The 19,341-nt window shown below is 51.1% G+C and overlaps 1 protein-coding gene across 2 annotated transcripts; it reads left to right on the forward strand.

Annotated features, from left to right (window-relative positions):
* The first annotated feature begins 1,119 nt into the window (after window positions 1–1,119).
* Window positions 1,120–15,869, forward strand: PIRT (phosphoinositide interacting regulator of transient receptor potential channels). 2 transcript variants are annotated; one of them, XM_036452236.2, is made up of 2 exons: window positions 1,120–1,399; window positions 12,090–15,869. In XM_036452236.2, the coding sequence occupies exon 2, from the start codon at window positions 12,233–12,235 to the stop codon at window positions 12,638–12,640; it is 408 nt and encodes a 135-aa protein (XP_036308129.1). In that variant the 5' UTR covers window positions 1,120–1,399; window positions 12,090–12,232; the 3' UTR covers window positions 12,641–15,869. The 2 variants fall into 2 exon arrangements, with proteins under 2 accessions (XP_036308129.1, XP_036308130.1); XM_036452237.2 differs by having other exon boundaries at window positions 1,122–1,399; window positions 12,200–15,869.
* Window positions 15,870–19,341: the final 3,472 nt, after the last annotated feature.

The following is a 19,341-nucleotide window of genomic DNA, read 5'->3' on the forward strand; positions in this document are numbered from 1 at the left end:
ATCTCAGGTTCCCTCACAAGCCAGCCCGTGGGCTTCACAAATGGAGTGAGCACAAAGGCTGAGGCACCTACAGCAAAGCAAGCAACATCTTCAGAGCTTCCAGCCACAGTCTCTGGACTCCTGCCCCCTGAGCAGAGGAGGCTCAGTCTCCGCTTTCACCCAGGAGGACACAAGGAAGCCACTCAGCTTGACCCCTCGCAGCAGCTCAGTGGACAGGCCGGCTCTGTGAGCTGTCTGCTTCTCTGGCCATTTATCACACATCAGCCTCCGCAGAGCCTTCCCAGTCTGGAAATTTCCTGTTTGCTTCATAGACATGGAAATCAAGATGCCAGCGATGGAAGCAGCTCTCTCCCTCCATAGCCCCTGGTTCCCTGATTCCTCCTGGGGGAACCTCCCCTTCAGACCACAGGGAAGCCCCCAGTGACTGTCCCCACAGCCAGGACCTCCCTCGCCCCTGGCTCACAGCCACTGAGCAGCCACAGCAACTCCCTTTCCTCAGTTACCATGGAGAAGGGCACAGCCAGCCTGGTGGAGGATCTTGGACAGTTTTGTTGGCTTCAGGGTACCCATCTTGAGAACTGTTCATGGACATGGGAGTCCCTTCCCTACCAGTGTGGCAATGACCTTATTCTCTATCACTGTGATATGAAACCCCACAGGGGAAATGGGGATGGGTGGGAAAAGCAAGGGGAGCATGCGCTGTGCCCCAGGTCAGAGCTGTCTGGGCATGGGGTGTGAGGGGCCTTGTGCTCTCACTTTACCTCCTGCTGTGGACCCCTGGTATCTGTCACTTGTGGTGCCCACTGATCGCATCAGGAAGTTCCAGGGGTTGCCACCTGGAAACCAAAGGTGTCTGATACATCTACACTGTCCTCTCCAACATCCAGAACCAGCAGAGCTCCCCACCCCATTGTCAAGGCACCGCATAGCCTCTGAGGAACCCACCCCTGCCCCACCATCCCCACCATCCCCACCACACACCCCACCGCCCCAGCCGCTCCGGGGTCTCCTGGTCTCTGAGCCCTGCCAGGCAAAGCAGCCCTGCCGGCATCGCCCCGATGCGCACTCCCCAAAACTCGAAGACACACTGCAGAGACGCTTCATTAATTTTTCACAAGATTCATCTAAGAGTGGCTGAGCAGAGCTGAGAGAAGCCACATCCCCGGTGCCCGTGCCAGGGCCCGCAAAGGGTTAAGCCATTAGCCCATATCCTGGTGAGCTCATCCCCGCTGGAGCCTGCTCAGTGGCTGGACTCGCTGCACACCGGCTCCTGGGCCGGCCCAGGGAGGCTTTCTCGGCTGGGATGAAGAACTTGAACAGAAACTCATCACTGGCTTCCTCCCCGTGTGAGCCGCGTGCGACTCCCCGGTGCCCCATCCTCCCCGGGGACGGCAGGACAGTAAGTAAGGAAGGATTCGCCCCTCTGCCCTTCCTCCCGTGTCCCAGGGGAAGCTGCGTTTCCCTTTGCTTTAGAATGTGTTGTCTGAATGGGAGTCAGAAGGCAAAGTGACTGACAGGCAGAGGAGAGGGGTCCTGGCGGGGGGAGCGGCTGCCAGCGGGCAGAGGGGACTGCCCACTGAAAGTCCTGGCAGAGCGGTGGCAAGGGAGGGGCTGCCTGGCTGTGCACTTGGCAGAGGGGAGCAGGGTCGTGTGTGGCATCCAGCCTCCACCCTTGGCCGGCACCGGGGGCAGAGCTGGACAGGGAGCACATTCCCAAACCTAGTGAGAGGCATGAGCCAAACAGGTGGACACTCAGATCCCAGAGTGCACAGCGGGTGGGACTCAGACCCGACAGCCTCCTGGGCATCCCACCTCAGACCTCAGCATCTACCCACCCTCCTGCTGCAGGTGCCAGGCGCCCGGGAGGTACCCGGAGAACAAAGTGCAGTGCTGGCTGGGGCATTCCCATGGCAGAAAGGGGGGGACAGGTGGGAGCACACAAACACATGTAGGTGAGCATGCTGGGAGCAGACACCCAGTGGAGCAGACATCACCATCTGACCTAGTGTCCCACCTCGTTACCCGTTACCCAGCAGGGCCTGGGCGTGGCTGCCTGGAGATGGAGGTGAGCAGCACTGTCTAGGTTGAGTGGCCTTTGGCGAAGGTGCTTCCAAGAAGGTCTGTGAGCCAGTGACAGATGGCGGCTATGCCCTGGTGCCAGGCAGAGCACTCAGAAATACCCTGGCCTCTGTCTTATCAGCGCAGACACTGGGCCCCACTCACCTTTATCAGAGAGCGGCGGGCACCACGGCGCGTCCTGTCGAGGGCAGGGCAGACACCAGCCGGGACAGCTTGCCGGGCGCTCTGGGACTCCGCTGGGACATCTCAGACATTAAGACAAAATGACTTTGGGTCTCCCTCGGGAATAAGTCATGTGGCTTCCACCCACCCCTGCATCTGTGGCCACCCTGCCGTCTCCAGCAGCTGACCTGGGAAGCAGGGTGTCCCACCCCCCGCCCTGCCCCAGTGCTTGCAATTCCCAGAATAGTCCAGCCGCTATCGGGGAGGGACGCATGGAAGGGGCAGATAACATGGCCCCAGCATGGCAGGGACTCTCGGATATCGGGCTGCCAGAGACAGGACAAGGAGGCAAGTTCAATGTGAATTTCTCATAAACAACAACTAAGCTTTAATATACGTGTATCCCGGGCTTTGTCTGGAATGCTCTCACACGAGAATAGCATTCGTTGTTTATCTGAAACACAAATTTAACTGGGCATGTTGTCATTGTATTGGCCAAATCCGGCAACCTGTTAGTATTGGTGGTGTTTCATCACATTCAAGGGAGGATGAGCTCAAGACGTGCAGACAGGGAGTGGTGGGATGCTAGAAAGGAGGGAGTGGATAAGAAGAGAAGGAGGGCAGAGTTCCACCCTTGAGAGCATGGTAGATCCAGTGTGTAAAAGCCCAGGATTCAGCCGCTCTGAGCCTCAGTTTCCTTAACTGGGAAATGGGAATGATTGTAAGAAGACCCCCCCTCTTAGAGCTCCGAGGATCACAAGAGATACTTCACGTGAAGGGGGTGCTGTGTGGGGCACTCAGGCCACTGCATCCCAGGCCTGCTGCTCCTCTGGCGTCAGCTCCAGGCTGCAGCGTCAGCCCTCGAGTCTTCAGCAGCTCCATGCAGCAGCGCTAGGTCTAGCCCCACCCACGGCAGCCACACCTGCCGTTCCGTTCACGGCCAGGGCCTGTCCCAAGTGTGTTCTCCTTTTCCTTTGATTTGAAAAGAAAATCAAAACTGTCCCACAGGAGGGCAGGATAAACTGGAACAGACAAATTCCAAAACTCCCCTCAGGTCCTGGCTCGCTACTCACCTGCTGAGTAGCTCTGGGCAAGTCACTTAACCTCTCTGACCCTCAGTTTCCAAGCCTGCAAAATGGTGTACTAACCCTCCCTTCCTCGGCGCCTAAAGATTAGACGAGGCCAAGCGGAAAAAGCAGGCAGCATGGCTCCCAGCCCATAACAAGAGTCTGAAAAGTGGGAGTTTCTGTTGTTGTGAGACATGTCAGCCCTCCCCAGCACACTGTGTCTTCTGCTCACCAAGGGCTACTCTGGTAGTTGGAGACTTCGAGAACATCAGCCAGAAGACAGCCAGTCTTGGCAAGGTGTCAGTCCATTAGAGGCCAAAGAGGGGAGAGGGAGGGGGCTGGCCAGAGGGTCCCTCCTGGCTCCTTACAGCTGCCTCTCATGCCCCGTGGTTAGCCAGCCCCATCCTACCACCCTCATTCAAGAACAAAGGGCATCGTGAACCACTGGGTGAGAAGAAACAGGAGAGGTGGTGCCAGACAGTGGCATTGATGAGCCCTCCTGCCACAGCCCCCTGGTTATTGACTCATTTAATAAGCCTTTGCTGAGTCCTGGCCTCAGGAAGGCATGGAGCTGCCTGCTGCAGAACGTGGGAAGCTGAGGAAGCCAGCAGGCCCACCAGCCCAGCCCCTGGAGGAGTCAGGGAGGGCATGAGGGCTTCTAGTCCTGTGAGGACAGACACCAGACACACACGGTCACCTCCAGGGCAATAGTTCACTACGGCACTTCCAACTGCCATTTCCATGAAGTGGTGCCTTTCAGACACTCAAGAACCTACCAGAGGGAAGAGTGTCCCTCCTCTTATCTCAGACACTCACTGAGGCTCACCAGCTTGCATGCTCCACACGCCCAGGCCATGTGTTGGAGAAAAAGCTAGTTCCCCTGCCAGCTCTCTCTCTTCTCATGTGAGACATCTCATCGCCTCATTTCTCAGAGGCCCGGGTGGGTGAGTGAGTGTGGCTGAGTGAGAATGTGGGCACCCCTCGAGCTCCCCTGTGGAGAAGGACACTGGCCAGCTTGCCTGTGAGTCTGTGTCCAGCAGAGGATGGCACATGGGAGTTGCCTGACAAGCCTTTGGCCATGCTGATGAATGCTCTTAGCTGGCAGCAGAATAGCGACCTGGAGAAGCAAACACTAAACCGATATAAGTAGGCAAACTCTCCAAGTAAGCCAACAATTGCAAACATGCAGATAAATAGACCAGTGTTAGCAAGATTAAGGGACCATTCCAGGGGTTCCGCCCTTTGGATGTGTTTCTTTGCCTACCAAACCCAGTCTTTGCTCTGTCCAGACCTCTCTGGCTCCCTGAAAGTCTGTGTTTTCCTTTAAGAGATGGAATCTGTTCAGATTCAAGATAGAAATGGTAAAATTCTTGTCATTCTTGCCCTTCTTCCTTCCCCCTTTGCCTCCCTCTCTCCTCTGTCCATTTCCATCTCCTTCCCAACCCTATTCCCAACTCCATTTCCATCTCTATCCCCATCCTCATCCCCAAACCTATCCTCTTCTCCACCCCTACCTCCATCTCAATCTCTAGCTCTATCTTCATCTCCACCTCCATCCCATCCCCAGCCATAGCGCTGTCCTCAGCCCACCTCCATCCCCATCTCTATTTTCATCCCCACTTCCATCCATCTCTATCCCATCCCCATCCCCATCCCCACCTGTATCTCTATCTCCATCTTCTATCCTCTGTCCCCAATTTCCAGTCTCTCCAAGATGCATCTCTCTTTCTTTCAGAATCTACTCAGGATTAGTTACACAGTTTTTTCCGTAAGAGCCAGCTGACTCCTCACCCTACAGATTTCCCTTTAATGAATCAACCTTATTCTGAGGTCACTTCACCCCTACCTACCTACACCCTTATTTTCCTTTTCTGGGGTAAGATGTTCCTTGCCCACACCCCTACTCTAGATCCCCATGTTTCATCAGATGGCTTCAATCATCAACATTCTGCCATCTTAGTGTAGCTGTACTTCCACCTGCTCCCCAGCCTGACCCACTCAACTATTAAGACTTTCATAGATATTTTTTCTGGGATGTAATTTACATGCATAGAAATGCACAAACTTAAGTGTTTCACATTGACAAATAACTCCTCCATGTATCCCATATCAATATCAATCAATATCAGGAGATAGAACATTTTCACTCACCTTAGAAAATCCCAGTGAGTTCTTTCCCATCTTTACAACCACTGTTTTGAGTTTTATCATCTTAGATTAGTTCTTAGAAGGTTCTAGAATGTTGTATAAATGAAAACATCCATAATAATAAAAGCATAATATGCTAATTAGGCCAGACAGCTGATCAACCTTCTGGATGACCTTCCAAACTAAGCCAGGACTGCAAGGGACAACCCCCTTGCACAAATTTTGTGCATCAAACCTCTAGTATAATATATATACTCTTGTATGTCTGACTTCTTTCATCCAGCATCAGATTCATCCATGTTATGTGTGTCCAAAATGAGCTCCTTTTTGTTGCTTAGTAATATCCTATTGCATTGTTTATCTTTTCTTTTGCGCATACACATGCGGGTTGTTTTCTGGTTTGGGCCATTATGGGTAAAGCTGCTATGAATGCTTAAACTGGTCTTTAATGGACATGGGTTTTCATTTCTCTTGGATTAAAAAAAAATTAACAGTGGAATTGCAGGACTAATGGGTAGGTGGATGATTAACTTCATAAGAAACTTCCAACCTTTTTCCAAAGTGGCTGTGCCATTTACATCCACACCAGCAGTGCACGAGAGCTCTCCCACCACTGCTCACTGTTTGGTATTGTGAGGTTTTAAGTTTTAATTCCTGCAGTGAATGTGTGGCTATATCTCATTGTCATTTTAATTTGCATTTTTTTTCTGTTGAATATCAATTTCTTGTTCATTTATTTGTCTTCCTTTGAAATGGGCTTGTCCAGATCTTTTGCCCACTTTTTAAATTAGGCTATTTGTGCTTTTATTAATCAACTGTAGTAGTTCTTATATATTCCAAATACAGATCCTTTAACAAATAACGTATTTTGCAAAATTTTCTCCAAGTCCATAGCTTGCTTATTCATTTTCTTCTTAGTCGCTTTTGAGGAGCAGTTTTCAATTATGCTGAAATCTAAATTATTGATTTGTGTGTGTTTTTTCTTTCTTGATTATTGCCTTCTCTGTCCTGTCTAAGGAATTTTGCCTGCTGCCAGGTCACAAAAAATATTTTCCTATATTTTCTCCTAAGAGTTTATAGTTTTACATTTATGTTCAAGCCATGTTTGTGATTCATCTTGATTGATATTTGCTGGTCGTGTGAGGTGGAGTTGTCCCATTTCTTCCCATGTGAACATCCCGTTGTTCTAGCACATTTGCTGAAGTGAATTTCGTTCCCCCATTGAATTGCTTTGATGTGTTTGTCAAAAGTCAGTTGTCCTCGGTTACTGTTTGGCTTGCTGGGCTGGTTGCTAGAGACAGCAGCCTGGCTTCCTACAGGTCTGACTATGGACAGAGGCGGGCTTCCTACAGGTCTGACTATATAGACAGCAGCCTGGCTTCCTATAGGTCTGACTATGGACAGCAGCCTGGCTTCCTACAGGTCTGACTATGGACAGCATCCTGACTTCCTACAGGTCTGACTATAGACAGCAGCCTGGCTTCCTTCAGGTCTGACTATAGACAGAGGCTGGCTTCCTACAGGTCTGACTATAGACAGCAGCCTGGCTTCCTACAGGTCTGACTATGTACAGAGGCTGGCTTCCTACAAGTCTGACTATGGACAGCAGCCTGACTTCCTACAGGACTGACTATAGACAGCAGCCTGGCTTCCTACAGGCCTGACTATGGACAGCAGCCTGGCTTCCTACAGGTCTGACTACAGACAGAGGCTGGCTTCCTGCTCTGGTGTCTGTAGAGTAGGAGTTGGTTTCCTGGACTGGTTGCTGCAAATTGTGGGTCAGAGCCCTATTTTTATATATATAATTTGACCATCATCTATTTGTATATTCAGCCCCTAATTTATTATAAACATTTACAAATGGACATAAAAGTAGAGTAGTAATATAGTGAACTTCCATACATATATCATCTAGATTTAATAATTTTATTTTGTCATATTTAATTTAAAGTTTGGTATTTTCATGTATATCATAGCATCACAATATGTCATCCCTATATGTTGTTTCAAGATGCATCTCAATATTTATAAAGATGTTTTCTTATGTGTCCAAATATCATTATCATACTTAATACAATTTTTAAATCCTTAATGTCATCCAATACCCAATCCATATTCAAACGTCCCTAAAAATATCCCAAAATGTCTTTGTACCATTGGCTTGTTTTAGTCAGAATCTAAAGAAAGGGACATGTTGCATTAAGTCATATCTTTTAATTATCTTTGTTTAAACATTTTATTGATGTTTAACATACAGAGAAGAAAGCAGTCAATTAAAAATCTGCAGCTCAAATAGAACACACCCATGTCACCAGCTACTATCAGATCAATAGTCAGACCTGCACCTCAAAAGTCTCTGAGCACCCCTGCTTTCAGAACTGCCCCACCCACCAAGGATAACGATGATCCTAACCTCCAATAGCATCAACTGTCTTATAGCTTTTTCAAATTTATGTAAATGAAATCTCATTTTATGTAAATGAAAATGTGTCTGGCTTGTCTTGGTCAGCCTCCTGTGTGGAGATCCCTGCATGGTTTCTGTAGGAGACTCTCATTCTTTCCTCCCTATGGCTGCATAGTCCCAGACCAGCCCACCCACTGCAGGTGCCCTTTCCTGGCTGTGTGTGACAAATAAGTCCCACCCACTGATCTGACCCTCCAAATGTGGCCTCCAGGGGAGTAGGACCTATTCTCCCTTTGTAAATGGATGCCCAAGGGCTGAGCCAACATTCAAATCTGTGGTTGGTCCAGGAGATCCGCGTCTCTGGCTTTCCACTGTCTCTCACCTGGAGATCCTTACCTTAATGACACCTGCAGAGACCCTTATTCCAAAGTAGAGTCACATGCTGAGGTTCTGGGTGGACAGTTGAGCGCACTGCAGGTGGTTAGGAACTCATTCAACCCAAGGCCTCAAAACTTAATCCAAACCTGAAAGCGTGGTTCTTCCCAGAGGACCAGGTCCCTCACAGAGCAACAGTGTCAAGGCCAAATCCTCTAGCACCTGCTGAGTGCCAGGCTGTGCTCCGTGGAACACTGTTGGGCAGAGGGTGAGTAAACTCAGCCTTGGTCCTGAGGCAGTTTGCAAGCAATGATGCTGGGAGGGAGGGAAGGCCAACCTGTGGCACTGGTTCTTCACCAGCTTGGTTTTGCCCCCCAGTGGCACTTGGCAGTCCCTGGGGATGTTTTCCATTATCATGACTGAAGGGAGAACCGCTACTGAAAGGTGGGTAGAGGGCAGAATGTTACTAACTACCCTACAATGCACAGGACAGCCCCCACCACAAGGAGTTATTGGGCCCAAACATCAATAGTATCACTGTTGAGAATCCCTGGCATCAGAAAAAAAAATATAGAATCTTTTAGGATTTTAATAAAAAGTTATAAGGCACTTACTGCCCCCAGGGAGTGATTTCCAGGGAGCCTGCATTCTCAGAATTCGCGTGTGATTCACCACCCTTGGGCCTATCAAAAACAGCTTTAGAAGTCTCTCAGCCCAACCTCTTCTTGAGACCAATGAGGAAACAGGGACCACGAAGGACAATGCTCTTATTAGCAATAGGGCCTTCTTTTTAGACGCTGGGATATGTCACACACAGCAGGTTTTGTGAGTTGATAGTCACTCCACCCCTGGGAGACAGATACTCTGTTATCTGTATCTCATGCATGGCACTTGTAAGCCTCGGGGTGGTAAGTAACCTGCCCAAAGTCCCAGAGCTCAAGAAGGCAAACTGGGTGCAAACGCAGTCTTTCCAGATCTTTCTGTCACATGCGGACCCTGCAAGTAAGTTAAGTGCTTGCTGGGGCTGCGAAGGAGTGATTCTTCTTAGTACAGTGTTCATCCCACAGCCGCACCCTGCCTGCCCTTCACTATCCACAGGCTCCCCTCTTCCTGAGTGAGTCCTCTAGGTTTATTTTCAATCCTCACCTGACACCCCATATTTTTCATTGATTTTTTTTTCTTTTAAGAGACAGAGAAAGGGGAAAGAGAGAGAGAGAGAAACATCACTGGACTGCCTCCCATACATGCCCTGGGGTCAAACACACAACCTATATTTGTATCCTGATTGGGAATTGAACTCCCAATCTTTTGGTATACAGGAGGACATATCAACCAACTGAGCCACCTGGCCAGGGCAGTAAGTAAACTAAGTTAAAGGTTCCTATTTTGGGGGTTCATGGGCCATTAGAATTTAGATGATAGATGATAGCTAAATAAATGTAGATAGATGATAGATGATAGATGATAGATGATAGATAGATAGATAGATAGATAGATGATAGATAGATGATAGAGATAATAGATTGACAGACATCTGCACAGGCTAACCAACCTTCTACCCTGGCAAATACAGATACTAACAAAATCAATGATCATTTTTCATCATGATCATTTCATAAAATGAAACAATGCCCAACAAGGAAGGAAGAACAGAATCTCTGAGTAAAAATAGTCCTTTAAATTAAATGAATGCAACATTATGAAAAACAACAGTGACCATATTTCCCTGCTGTATGCTGGGTCTGTATTCAATTATTGAATACTTACCTACGGCACTCATCTTCAGGAAGAAGTAGTTTACTGTAGAAAGAAGCCCCAAAGTGAAAAACTCAGACATTATCAGCATTGAAGGACCCTCCCAACTCATCCAGACCAGCATGCTCTGTGCAAGGAGTGCTGAGTCCAAAGACTATGGCTGGAGTCCCAGCACAGCCCCAGAGAAAGTGGGCGGCTTCGGCCTGGCCCCTGAACCTCTCTGGGCCTCAGTCTCTGCTGTTATAAACTGGGAATACATTAATGAGCTCCTCTCAGGGATAAAGAGAGTGTGTGAGGTGCTTCCAGCAAGGCCAGGCAGTCCCTCTACCTCCCTCAGAGACCAGGAACCCGCTGTCCCTGGCAGGGGTCTCACCTCCAATTGCCCACTTCCTGTTCATGATGCAGTGGCCACCTCACACCCTGAGGGTAGCTCAGGGAAGCAGTCCTTCCTCCCTCAGCCCCGCTCTCCTATGGCGGAGAACAGCCAGATTCCCCACTAGAACCTCTGCAGCGTCTGAGCAGCAAGCCCTTCTGTCCTGGGCCTTCCCCGGGAAATGGTGGAAATGGCGATCCAGAGAAAACCCCCGTGAAGGTGTCAGACTGCCCAGCTAAGGAACCAGATGGCAGTGACCAACACAGGGTTCCCGGCTAATATGTCCTCATAGCCTGTGACCCCTTTTCTGCCTCCAGCCCACGGGGGAAGAGCTCACTTTAAAATGACTGCTTAGCCTAGTTCAGTGGTCAGCAAACACATTAGTCAACAGAGCCAAATATCAACAGTACAATAGTTGAAATTTCTTTTGAGAGCCAAATTTTTAAAACTTAAACTTCTTCTAATGCCACTTCTTCAAAATAGACTCGCCCAGGCCATGGTATTTTGTGGAAGAGCCACACTCAAGAGCCAAAGAGCCGCTTGTGTGGCTCAAAAGCAGCAGTTTGCCGACCACATGTCTAAGGGCACAGCGCTGTCTGGGATCCTCTGGAGATAATGCAAAGAGGAGTGAGGATGATCACTAGGCGATGACCTCGGGTGCCTGGACTCTGCTGGCCTCTTTCCTCCCCCACAGAGAGTATCTAATACCGGGAGAGTGTCTAAAATCATCTCTATTGACTTGCAAACATAGAGGTATTTGCAGCCAGAGTGGCTCTGGGGGAGGATTTGGAAGGTGAGTATTGCCTCTCAGCAGCTGGCATTGCTCTGTTCAGTGACCACCTGCCTCCCCATGGGACTGGGGGACGAGAGAGCTCTGGTGAGTGCGAGGTACACCGATGGGCTCTAAGTGAGAAATTGGAATAGGCAGTTGGCTCAATCTAGACCCTTATGGGCCTAAAAACAGGAAGGTGGGAATCTGATATGACTCACGGGGGCGGTGGGAAAAGCGGTCATTTAGATATTAAAGGTCACACCCAACCTGAGGCCTCACTGTCCTGTGCTGACAAAGCACATAAAAGCCCAGGCTGCACTAAAAGATGGGCCCCAGCCCATTCGTGGCCTGTGGTGTAAGAGAAGGGCAGACTGGTTTAATCCAGCCTTGTGGTAATTTGCCTCACCTCTCTGAGCCTTGGCTTTCTCATCTGTAAAACAGGATGCTCACCTCACAGGGGTATTGGGAGGTTCCGGTTTGATGAAAGTGTTTAGTGCAGTGTCTAGCTCCAGCAGACACTACACCTGCGCGTGCACACGCACACAGTTACGTATTAAGTATCACTACTCTAATGGCCAAACGATACCCTTTATGGAGTGCTTGCGATACGCAAGACATTGTTCCAATGCATTGCATGTCTGAATTCATTGAGCCCTTTTGAAAACCCTTCAAGTGGTAGCATTATCCCATTTTATAGATAAGAAAACTGAGTTACAGAGACATTAAGTAACACACTCAAGATTCCAGAGCTAGAAAGCTAAGGAGTCTGAAAGTCAGATGCCAATCTGTAAAGGGTGGATTTTGTTTGTTTAATGGGCACTGCTGTTCCCAGTTTGGAACACTAAAAACTTGACTAGATGATGTCATATTTTTTATCTCTTACAAGAAGAACCCACACCAGCTTGAGTGGTTTCTCTTTTATGTGGAGAAAATTTGATTTTCCTTTGGCTTCAGCACAAAAGCTCTGCCTGACCCTCCACCCAGGCCGAGCTGGAGGCGGATGCTGAGCGCAGGAAGGTGTGTGAGGAGCCCTTTGGCTTTGCCTTTGCTTCTAACTGCTGCAGGTCCCACATGCCAGGCCCTGAGGAGCTGTGACGATGGAGACTCTCCCCAAAGCCCTGGAAGTCGACGAGAAGTCTCCTGAGTCCAGGGACCTGCTGCCCAGCCAGACCGCCAGCTCCCTGTGCATCAGCTCCCGAAGCGAGTCTGTCTGGACCGAAGCCCCCAGGAGTAACTGGGAAATCTACCGCAAGCCCATCATCATCATGTCCGTGGGCGGGGCCATCCTCCTCTTCGGCGTGGCCATCACCTGCCTTGCCTACACCCTGCATCTGGGGCAGACAAGCCTGAAGGTCCTTAAGATGACGGGGCCTGCATTCCTGTCCCTGGGACTCATGATGATGGTGTGCGGGCTGGTGTGGGTGCCCATCATCAAGAAGAAACAGAAGCAGAGGCAGAAGTCCATGTTCTTCCAGAGCATCATGTCCTTCTTCTTAAATCGCTGATGGGTGGCCTCCCCTGCTGGCCTCCCCTCGCCCTGCATCTCAACCAGGAGAAGGAGAGCTGGTGACCAACATCCAACATCCCATCGCCTTGGTGGCGGGGTTTGCCATAAAAGCGATCCGGGCAAGCCCACTTCCGGGATCTGTGGGAAAGAGAGAGCTCAGGACTCCGTGCTCCGTGAAGTTGGGGAGCATTGCTGGATGCATCTCATTTAGTGTCTTATCACCGACACTCCCCTTGATCCTGCCCGCAGCCATCCCCTTTCATGGCTCTCATTCCCTGTCATGCCTTCAGTCATTCAGGAGTCACTCAGCTAACTCTCTCTGCCAAGTGCTATGCATGTTGGGAAATTCCTTGGGGTAGGCTATGCCCCACGGACAGCCTCATGTTTACATAGCTGAGTGCCTGAACGAGATTCACATCTCTATCCTTCTAGAATGAAACTGACCAACAGTGGTCCTTCAGAGAGGGGAGGGAGGGCTGACTTCTGACCCCTGGGTTTGCCAGTCCGGCTCGTGGGTGAGATATTGACTTGCATTTCAAGAGACCAGACAAGTCACAAGTATCAAACATTCCAAAGAGTGAACAGAAAAGGGGCTGGGGAAGCCACGACCCCCCTGGACAAGCTGGGTCAGGCAGCCAAGGAAGTCATGTCTCAGTTACGTAGTATTTACAGAGTCGGTGGGATGTGCTAGGGGTGTCACAGTTTCTCCTTGGTCTTCTAACTCCTTCTCCTTGACTACTCTCCCCTTCTGAGGAGAGTAGTCAAGGACAAGTGCATGTGGCCCTAACATCCTCTTTGTCCCTACCCTTGATTCTAGAATAGCAACGATGAGCTTCAGAGGGATTCTATAAGATTGCTCTCTCCTTCACCGCCATTTAGAATCAAAACTGAGAGGACAGAATTCCACATTTGAATGGCTTGTAGGTTTCCATAGGTGGAATTCAGTTTCAAAAATCTGTCTCCCTGCCCCCACCCACCAAACAAACATATATTATGGGCCAACCCCTGGGCTGGAAGCAGACAGACACGTTCCTGCTCTCGTCTTCTTCCCAAAATGCGAGATACAGCCCGGCCAGAAGGCACTGGGCAGTGTACTTGATGGGAAAAGGTGGCTGGGTGTGGCAGCAGGACTTGAGAGAGGACATAGAAGTCACGGGAGTCCCCATCACTCAATCTGGGAACAAAAGGAAAATGAGAGCTAGCAAAGAGGAGGAAGGAGAGGCATCTGGGGCAGCAGGAACTGTCTGTGCAAGCCGGATAGGGAGAGAACACTTAGGAAACTGCATAGAAACTCTTCTAACCTCCCAAATGTTATACTTCACCCTCTCTTGTGGCTGCTTCTCCTCCAAGGGCCTCAGGACAGCATTTCCTGGGCTGCACCAAGGGCCTCCGGGGTGTGTGGGAGACTGGAAGGGGGTTTCCTGAGGGCCTGCCAAACAGAGAGCACCCATGTGGAAGGTGCTCCCAAGGCCAGAGACAGATGAGGAGGGTGACAGACAAGGAAGGGTACCTGAGACAGGTTGCCAAGACGCCACCCTAAGTCAGGCCCGGGCCAGTGGAAAGCGTCTGATAAGGAGCTGGGGGAGAGATGTGTCCTGCCCTGCACACACCCCTGGCTTGAGCTGACTCCCTTCACTCCTTAGTCTTCTGGTCACCATGGCAACCTTTTTCTCAACAGCCCTCCAGGGATCTCCATCTGGTTCCCTCGGCATCATGGGAAATTCCTTAAAGGCAGGTACCTGTGACATGAGGGCATCCCAAACCCTTCCTCCCTAAGGAGCCAGAGTTCAGGGAGCTGGTGGCCTTTGAACTTCACCCAGAATGGTCATGTTCAATAGGTGTGGCCGAGTCACCCCTGCACACAGTGGGGTCAAGGATCAACCCTGGGGTGTTGCAAGTGCTATGTCACTAACTGTAGCTCCGGTGCCCCCAGTGACCGGCTTGCAGATCATTTCCTTTCTCTGACGTGAAGGCAGGTTTCATATTGGCCCTGTGATGTCATTCCTACATACCTTGATGCTTCCTCCCAGGAGAGCAAAATGGTGTGGTCTCCCAGTTAGCGCAATGGAAATCCACATGCCCTGTGTCTTGATTCATCTGCCCGAAAGCTGGTTGTCTGGGCAGAGCTGTGGGAGGGGCCCCAGGTGGATGTCACTACCACCCTGTCTTAGTGGAAGGAAGTTTGGGGGCATCCAGGACTCTAGAAAGTGTCCAAGCTCTGGATTCCCCTTGCAGGCTGCAGTGATACTTGTCCACATTCCCTGCTCCTCAAGCTAGTTTTCAGACAGGAAATTTAGGAAAGCTCTGAGGAGAGCTCCCCAAGCTTCATGCAACCCCCTTGAGGACTCCTATGTGATTGTGGGCCTAGGAGCACGCCAGCGTCGCACTAAAGGGTTTTGCCAAAGCCTCACCCCTTGGAAACCTGAGGTGTGGGTGTGCCTGGCCTGTGGATGCAGCCCAGGTAGGATGCCGCGCCTCTGACAAAAGCTCCACCACATGACTGCGTTCGCGCCTGAGGGTCAGGGAAGGGCCAGCATCCCTGCTCAGCCAGCTGGATTGCATTATCCCCCATCACTATTCTCTCCGGAGAGTGCAATTGAACCTGAGGCCTAAGGAATTGATGTCATGTTGAATTGTATTCAACTTGCTGCTTACCAGTGAATTCTATTGTACTTCTTCTATTGAACGGTGTCTGCTGTTTCATTCTGCTCCACCAGAATTCCCAGGACTGGATCCACTCATTCATTCCTCTAAGCTGCCCCTCTCATCACCACATGTCTACTCCCCCATTCGGGAGCCACCCAGGAGAAAGGGGGTGGGGTGGGTCTCAGGCATGGTTCCTCAGGGCCTCACAGGAGCTGACGACCCCACTCTCCATCACATCCATCCAGGAGGGAGGCCACAATAGATGCAGAAAAGGCAGCTTCCGAATGAGTCAGTGGTGCAGGGCTGGGGGGTAGGGAGAAGGAAGGGGAGAAGGCAGCACCCAGGCCAGCCTGTCACTGTCCCCAGGAACTGGCACTTGAACTAGCAGTTCAAGTCCCGGGCCCTCCATAGCCTCCTTCTTCCTCCTAAGCCCTCCTTTCTCCCGGCCCAGCCTCTCCACCCCACTAGGTCTGCATCCTGACTCTCTTCACAGGGCTCCCACCAGATTCCTGTGTCCTTGACTTTCTGCTTGTCCCAGCTTGCTCTGTCCTCTAAGGGAAAGCAAGAGGGTGGTGCTAGGTGTGCACCGGCGAGCGAGCAGTGTGTTATTCCTGCTTCCACTCCTGCAGCACCATCCGTCGTGACGCCCCACCCATTGTCACTATCTCCACCCTCCACCAACAGAGGCCCCTGCAAAACTAACCCCCGAACCCCTTAATTGTGGGCCAGGGAGCTGCCTGAGCATGGCTGCTGGGTGACACCTCTGAGTGGGGAAGGGGACAGAAAAGGAGTAGTGGGGAAGGCGGTGTGGGGGCTGTGAGAAGGGGCAGGAGGAGAGAGGTTAGAGGCACCTGGCAGACATTCTGCAGTGGAGTCAAAAAAACAGAGGAGGGGCCCAGCTGGAAAGAATACACATTCCGAGGGTGTTGACCGCATGTGAGGGGCTGCTCTGAGCACTCTATGGACCACATGTGTCAAACACAAGGCCCGCGGGCCAAATCCGTCCCGCCAGGCCTTGCAATGTGGCCTGCACCGCGCTGTCATCACTGCACTCCACTGCGTTTCCATCACAATGACAGTTTATGACTGTTCAGTAAACCATTCGGCCCGCGATTTAGGCTGGATTTTAGATTTTGGCCCCTTCTCTGATTGAGTTCGACACTCCTACTATGGACTCACTTAATCCTTTCCAAATGCCCGGGCCTGGGTACTACTGCTATCACCACCCTTAACCGGTGAGTAAGTGAGGCACAGGGACCCCGAGCTAGGACAACACTCAGCCAGGACTGAATCCAGGCAGCCTGGCCCCACAGGCCACACCCACAGCCCCACCCAGTCAGCCTCCAAAGGCCTCTGAGGGGAAGCAGAAGCGCCAGGGTCATGGCAGGGCAGAAGGAGTAAGAATGGAGCTGGGGTTGGGGGACAGGCTGGGAGGATGAAGCAATCGGGGGCCCAGAACACCATGGGAAAGGGGCCAGGAGCCAGGGGGACACAGGAGGCAGCAGCCAGGCAGACCCAGCATTCTGAGGGGCCAGCACCCAGCTGGGGGCATTTGCACAGGTTTCACTTCCCCCCACATCCAGTCCTTTTAAGCACATTTTACAGAGAAACAACCACGGCTTAGAAAACTAAGGAGCTTGTCTCAGGTCTCACAGCCCATAAGCCACCCATCAGAGATTTAGGCCCAAAGCTGCTCTGAGGTCCCATGTTGTCATCCCTGGAACTCCTGGTTTTCTGCTACGTGAATGGCCAAAGGCAGGAATGGAGGTCTAACCACCAGCATAAGTGATACTGTCAGAGCAGGGGACCTTGGTCCAGCTCTTGTCCCACAGCCCAGACTCTTCTGGTGACCAGCAGGAGGCTTTGGAACTGCCTGGCCCTAGCTACTGTGCCTTTCCATCACATTGTAGGCCAACTTCATAACCCCTCAGAAGTTCAAGGTCACTTCCCGTGGGAGTACCCAGAACCAGACAGCGGTCAAGATCGAGTATTATTTCTCAAGGGCTTGGAGCTGCTAGACTCCAAGTCTTCCTGCAGGGAGAGGTGCTGTGGGCCATGGGTCCTGTTCCCATTTTTTTCAAAAGATCCTCCCTGCCCCATTCAAGAAGAGAGAGGGGTCACTGATAAGCCTTGGCCCTGGCCTCCTAGACCCTGCTACACCAGGTCGTCAAATAGCCAGGTCCTACCTCCTGCCCCATGGGGACCCTCAGCCTGTGCCCTCAGCTCTCACAGGGAGCGGCCAGCTCCTGTCTGAGGTTTCCATCTACGCAGATTGCACACCTCTCCAGGGGCCACACCGGCCACCCAGCCCCTGGCACACGTCTGTCTGGAGACCCTGCCATCGAGAAGCAGCAGTGTGGTCTGTCCTTTCCTGGATGTGTCTCCCCGCAGGTCCTTCCTTAGATCCCTCTCCCCTCCCTGCTCTCCTGCTGCAAATGGCTCCTTCAGGACCAGGGCTCCGGTTATTCTGCGAGCTGATGACTCCCCGCCGATCCTCAGTGTCTAGATGCCTGTTAGAAAACGTGTCAGCTTCCTGTGGCTGCTGTAAAAAACATCATCATCAACGTCGTCATTCAAGTTAAAAAATAAATTCAAACGTTTATTTAAAATTTAGTATGCAATTTTTTACCTTATCACTCTGAAAGTCAGAAGTCCAAAGTGGATCTCACAGGAGGCACTCAAATCAAGATGTAGGCGGGGCTCTTGGGGAAATCAGCTCCTTGCTTTTCGAGCTTCCAGGCTGCCACAGGGCTTGGCGTGCGGCCCCCTCCTCACCTTTTGAGCCAGCAACCACATCAGTCCGACTTTTGCTTCTGTCACTGTGTCTCCTTCTCTGGCTCTCCTGCTTCCCTCTGTCCCTTAGGAGGACCTGGCGGTCCTGCTGGGCCACCTACATGACCCACGCCCACCTGCCCACTATAAGAGCCTGGTGTAAGTTGGCCAGGGCTGCCACAACATTGTGTCACGGTCTGGGTGGGGCTTCAGCAACCGATACTGATTTGCTCACATTCTGAAGGTTAGAAGTCTAAGATCAAGATGTCGGCAGGGCATGCAGATGGCCACCTTCTCCCTGCATCTTCACTTGGCCTTTGCTCTGCACACGTCTGTGTCCTAATTCCCTCTTCTTATAAGGACACCAGCATGTAAATGAGAGCCCACCAGTGACCTCATTTTAACTAACTTACCTCTCTCCCAGCCCTGTCTCCAAATACAGTCACATTCTGAAGTACCTGGGCTTAGCGCTTCAATGTGAATTTGGAAGGGGACACAATTCACCCCTTAACTTAGTCGCACCTGCAAATTCCTTTTTGCCACATGAGGCAACTTATTCACACGTTTCAGGGTTAGGGATGGAGACATCTTTGGAGTGGAGGATGAGGGCATTATTCTGCTTGCCACAAAAACCTTCACCTTCAGACAGACCTCCAGCAGCTTAAACACAACCTGCCCCAATGGAATTCCCCCCACCCCTCCTCTTCTCCATCACCTGCCATTCACCAGCCTTCTGCAAGCTGCCCCTGCCAGAATCTGGTGTAGAGGGGAAAGTGTCAGAGATTGCTGCTTCCCCGACCAATATCCTTCCTCATCTTCCCTGGGAATAGCACCTCCATTTTATTGGGGGGCAGCAATATGCTCAGCTAAACGGCGATATTCCTCAGCCCCCCTATGACAAGAGTTGACCCATGCGAGGCATATGAAACTCACTGCTGGTGGACGGGACAAGGAAACTCCTCACCTGCCAGAGCTCTTACTCTCACCCCCTTCCCTGAGCACAGACACCATGGTTGGGACCATGTTGAGACCATGAGTGGATCTTGAGAATAGCAGCCATTCCCCAGGAGAGCAAAGCAGAAGGTGGGAGACCCCTGCACGCCATCTCCCCCAGGAGGCAGAAATAAACCCTTACATTAATTAAGTCACCAGTGGTTTGGGTCTGTCACTTGCAGCCAATACAATTCCTACTTATATAGGCAACTGTGGGCTCACAGGGCCCTTCCTGGTGTGGAGCCCCTGAGAAGGGATTAATATTCTGATAAGAAGAAGGAGCACAAG

The sequence above is a fragment of the Pipistrellus kuhlii genome, unplaced genomic scaffold (genome assembly GCF_014108245.1).
Source record: "Pipistrellus kuhlii isolate mPipKuh1 unplaced genomic scaffold, mPipKuh1.p scaffold_m20_p_23, whole genome shotgun sequence".
In the NCBI taxonomy this organism is placed as follows: domain Eukaryota; kingdom Metazoa; phylum Chordata; class Mammalia; order Chiroptera; family Vespertilionidae; genus Pipistrellus; species Pipistrellus kuhlii.

Coding starts and splice junctions, on each gene's coding strand:
- PIRT (XM_036452236.2), top strand. CDS start 12,233: ATGGAGACTCTCCCCAAAGCCCTGGAAGTCGACGAGAAGTCTCCTGAG.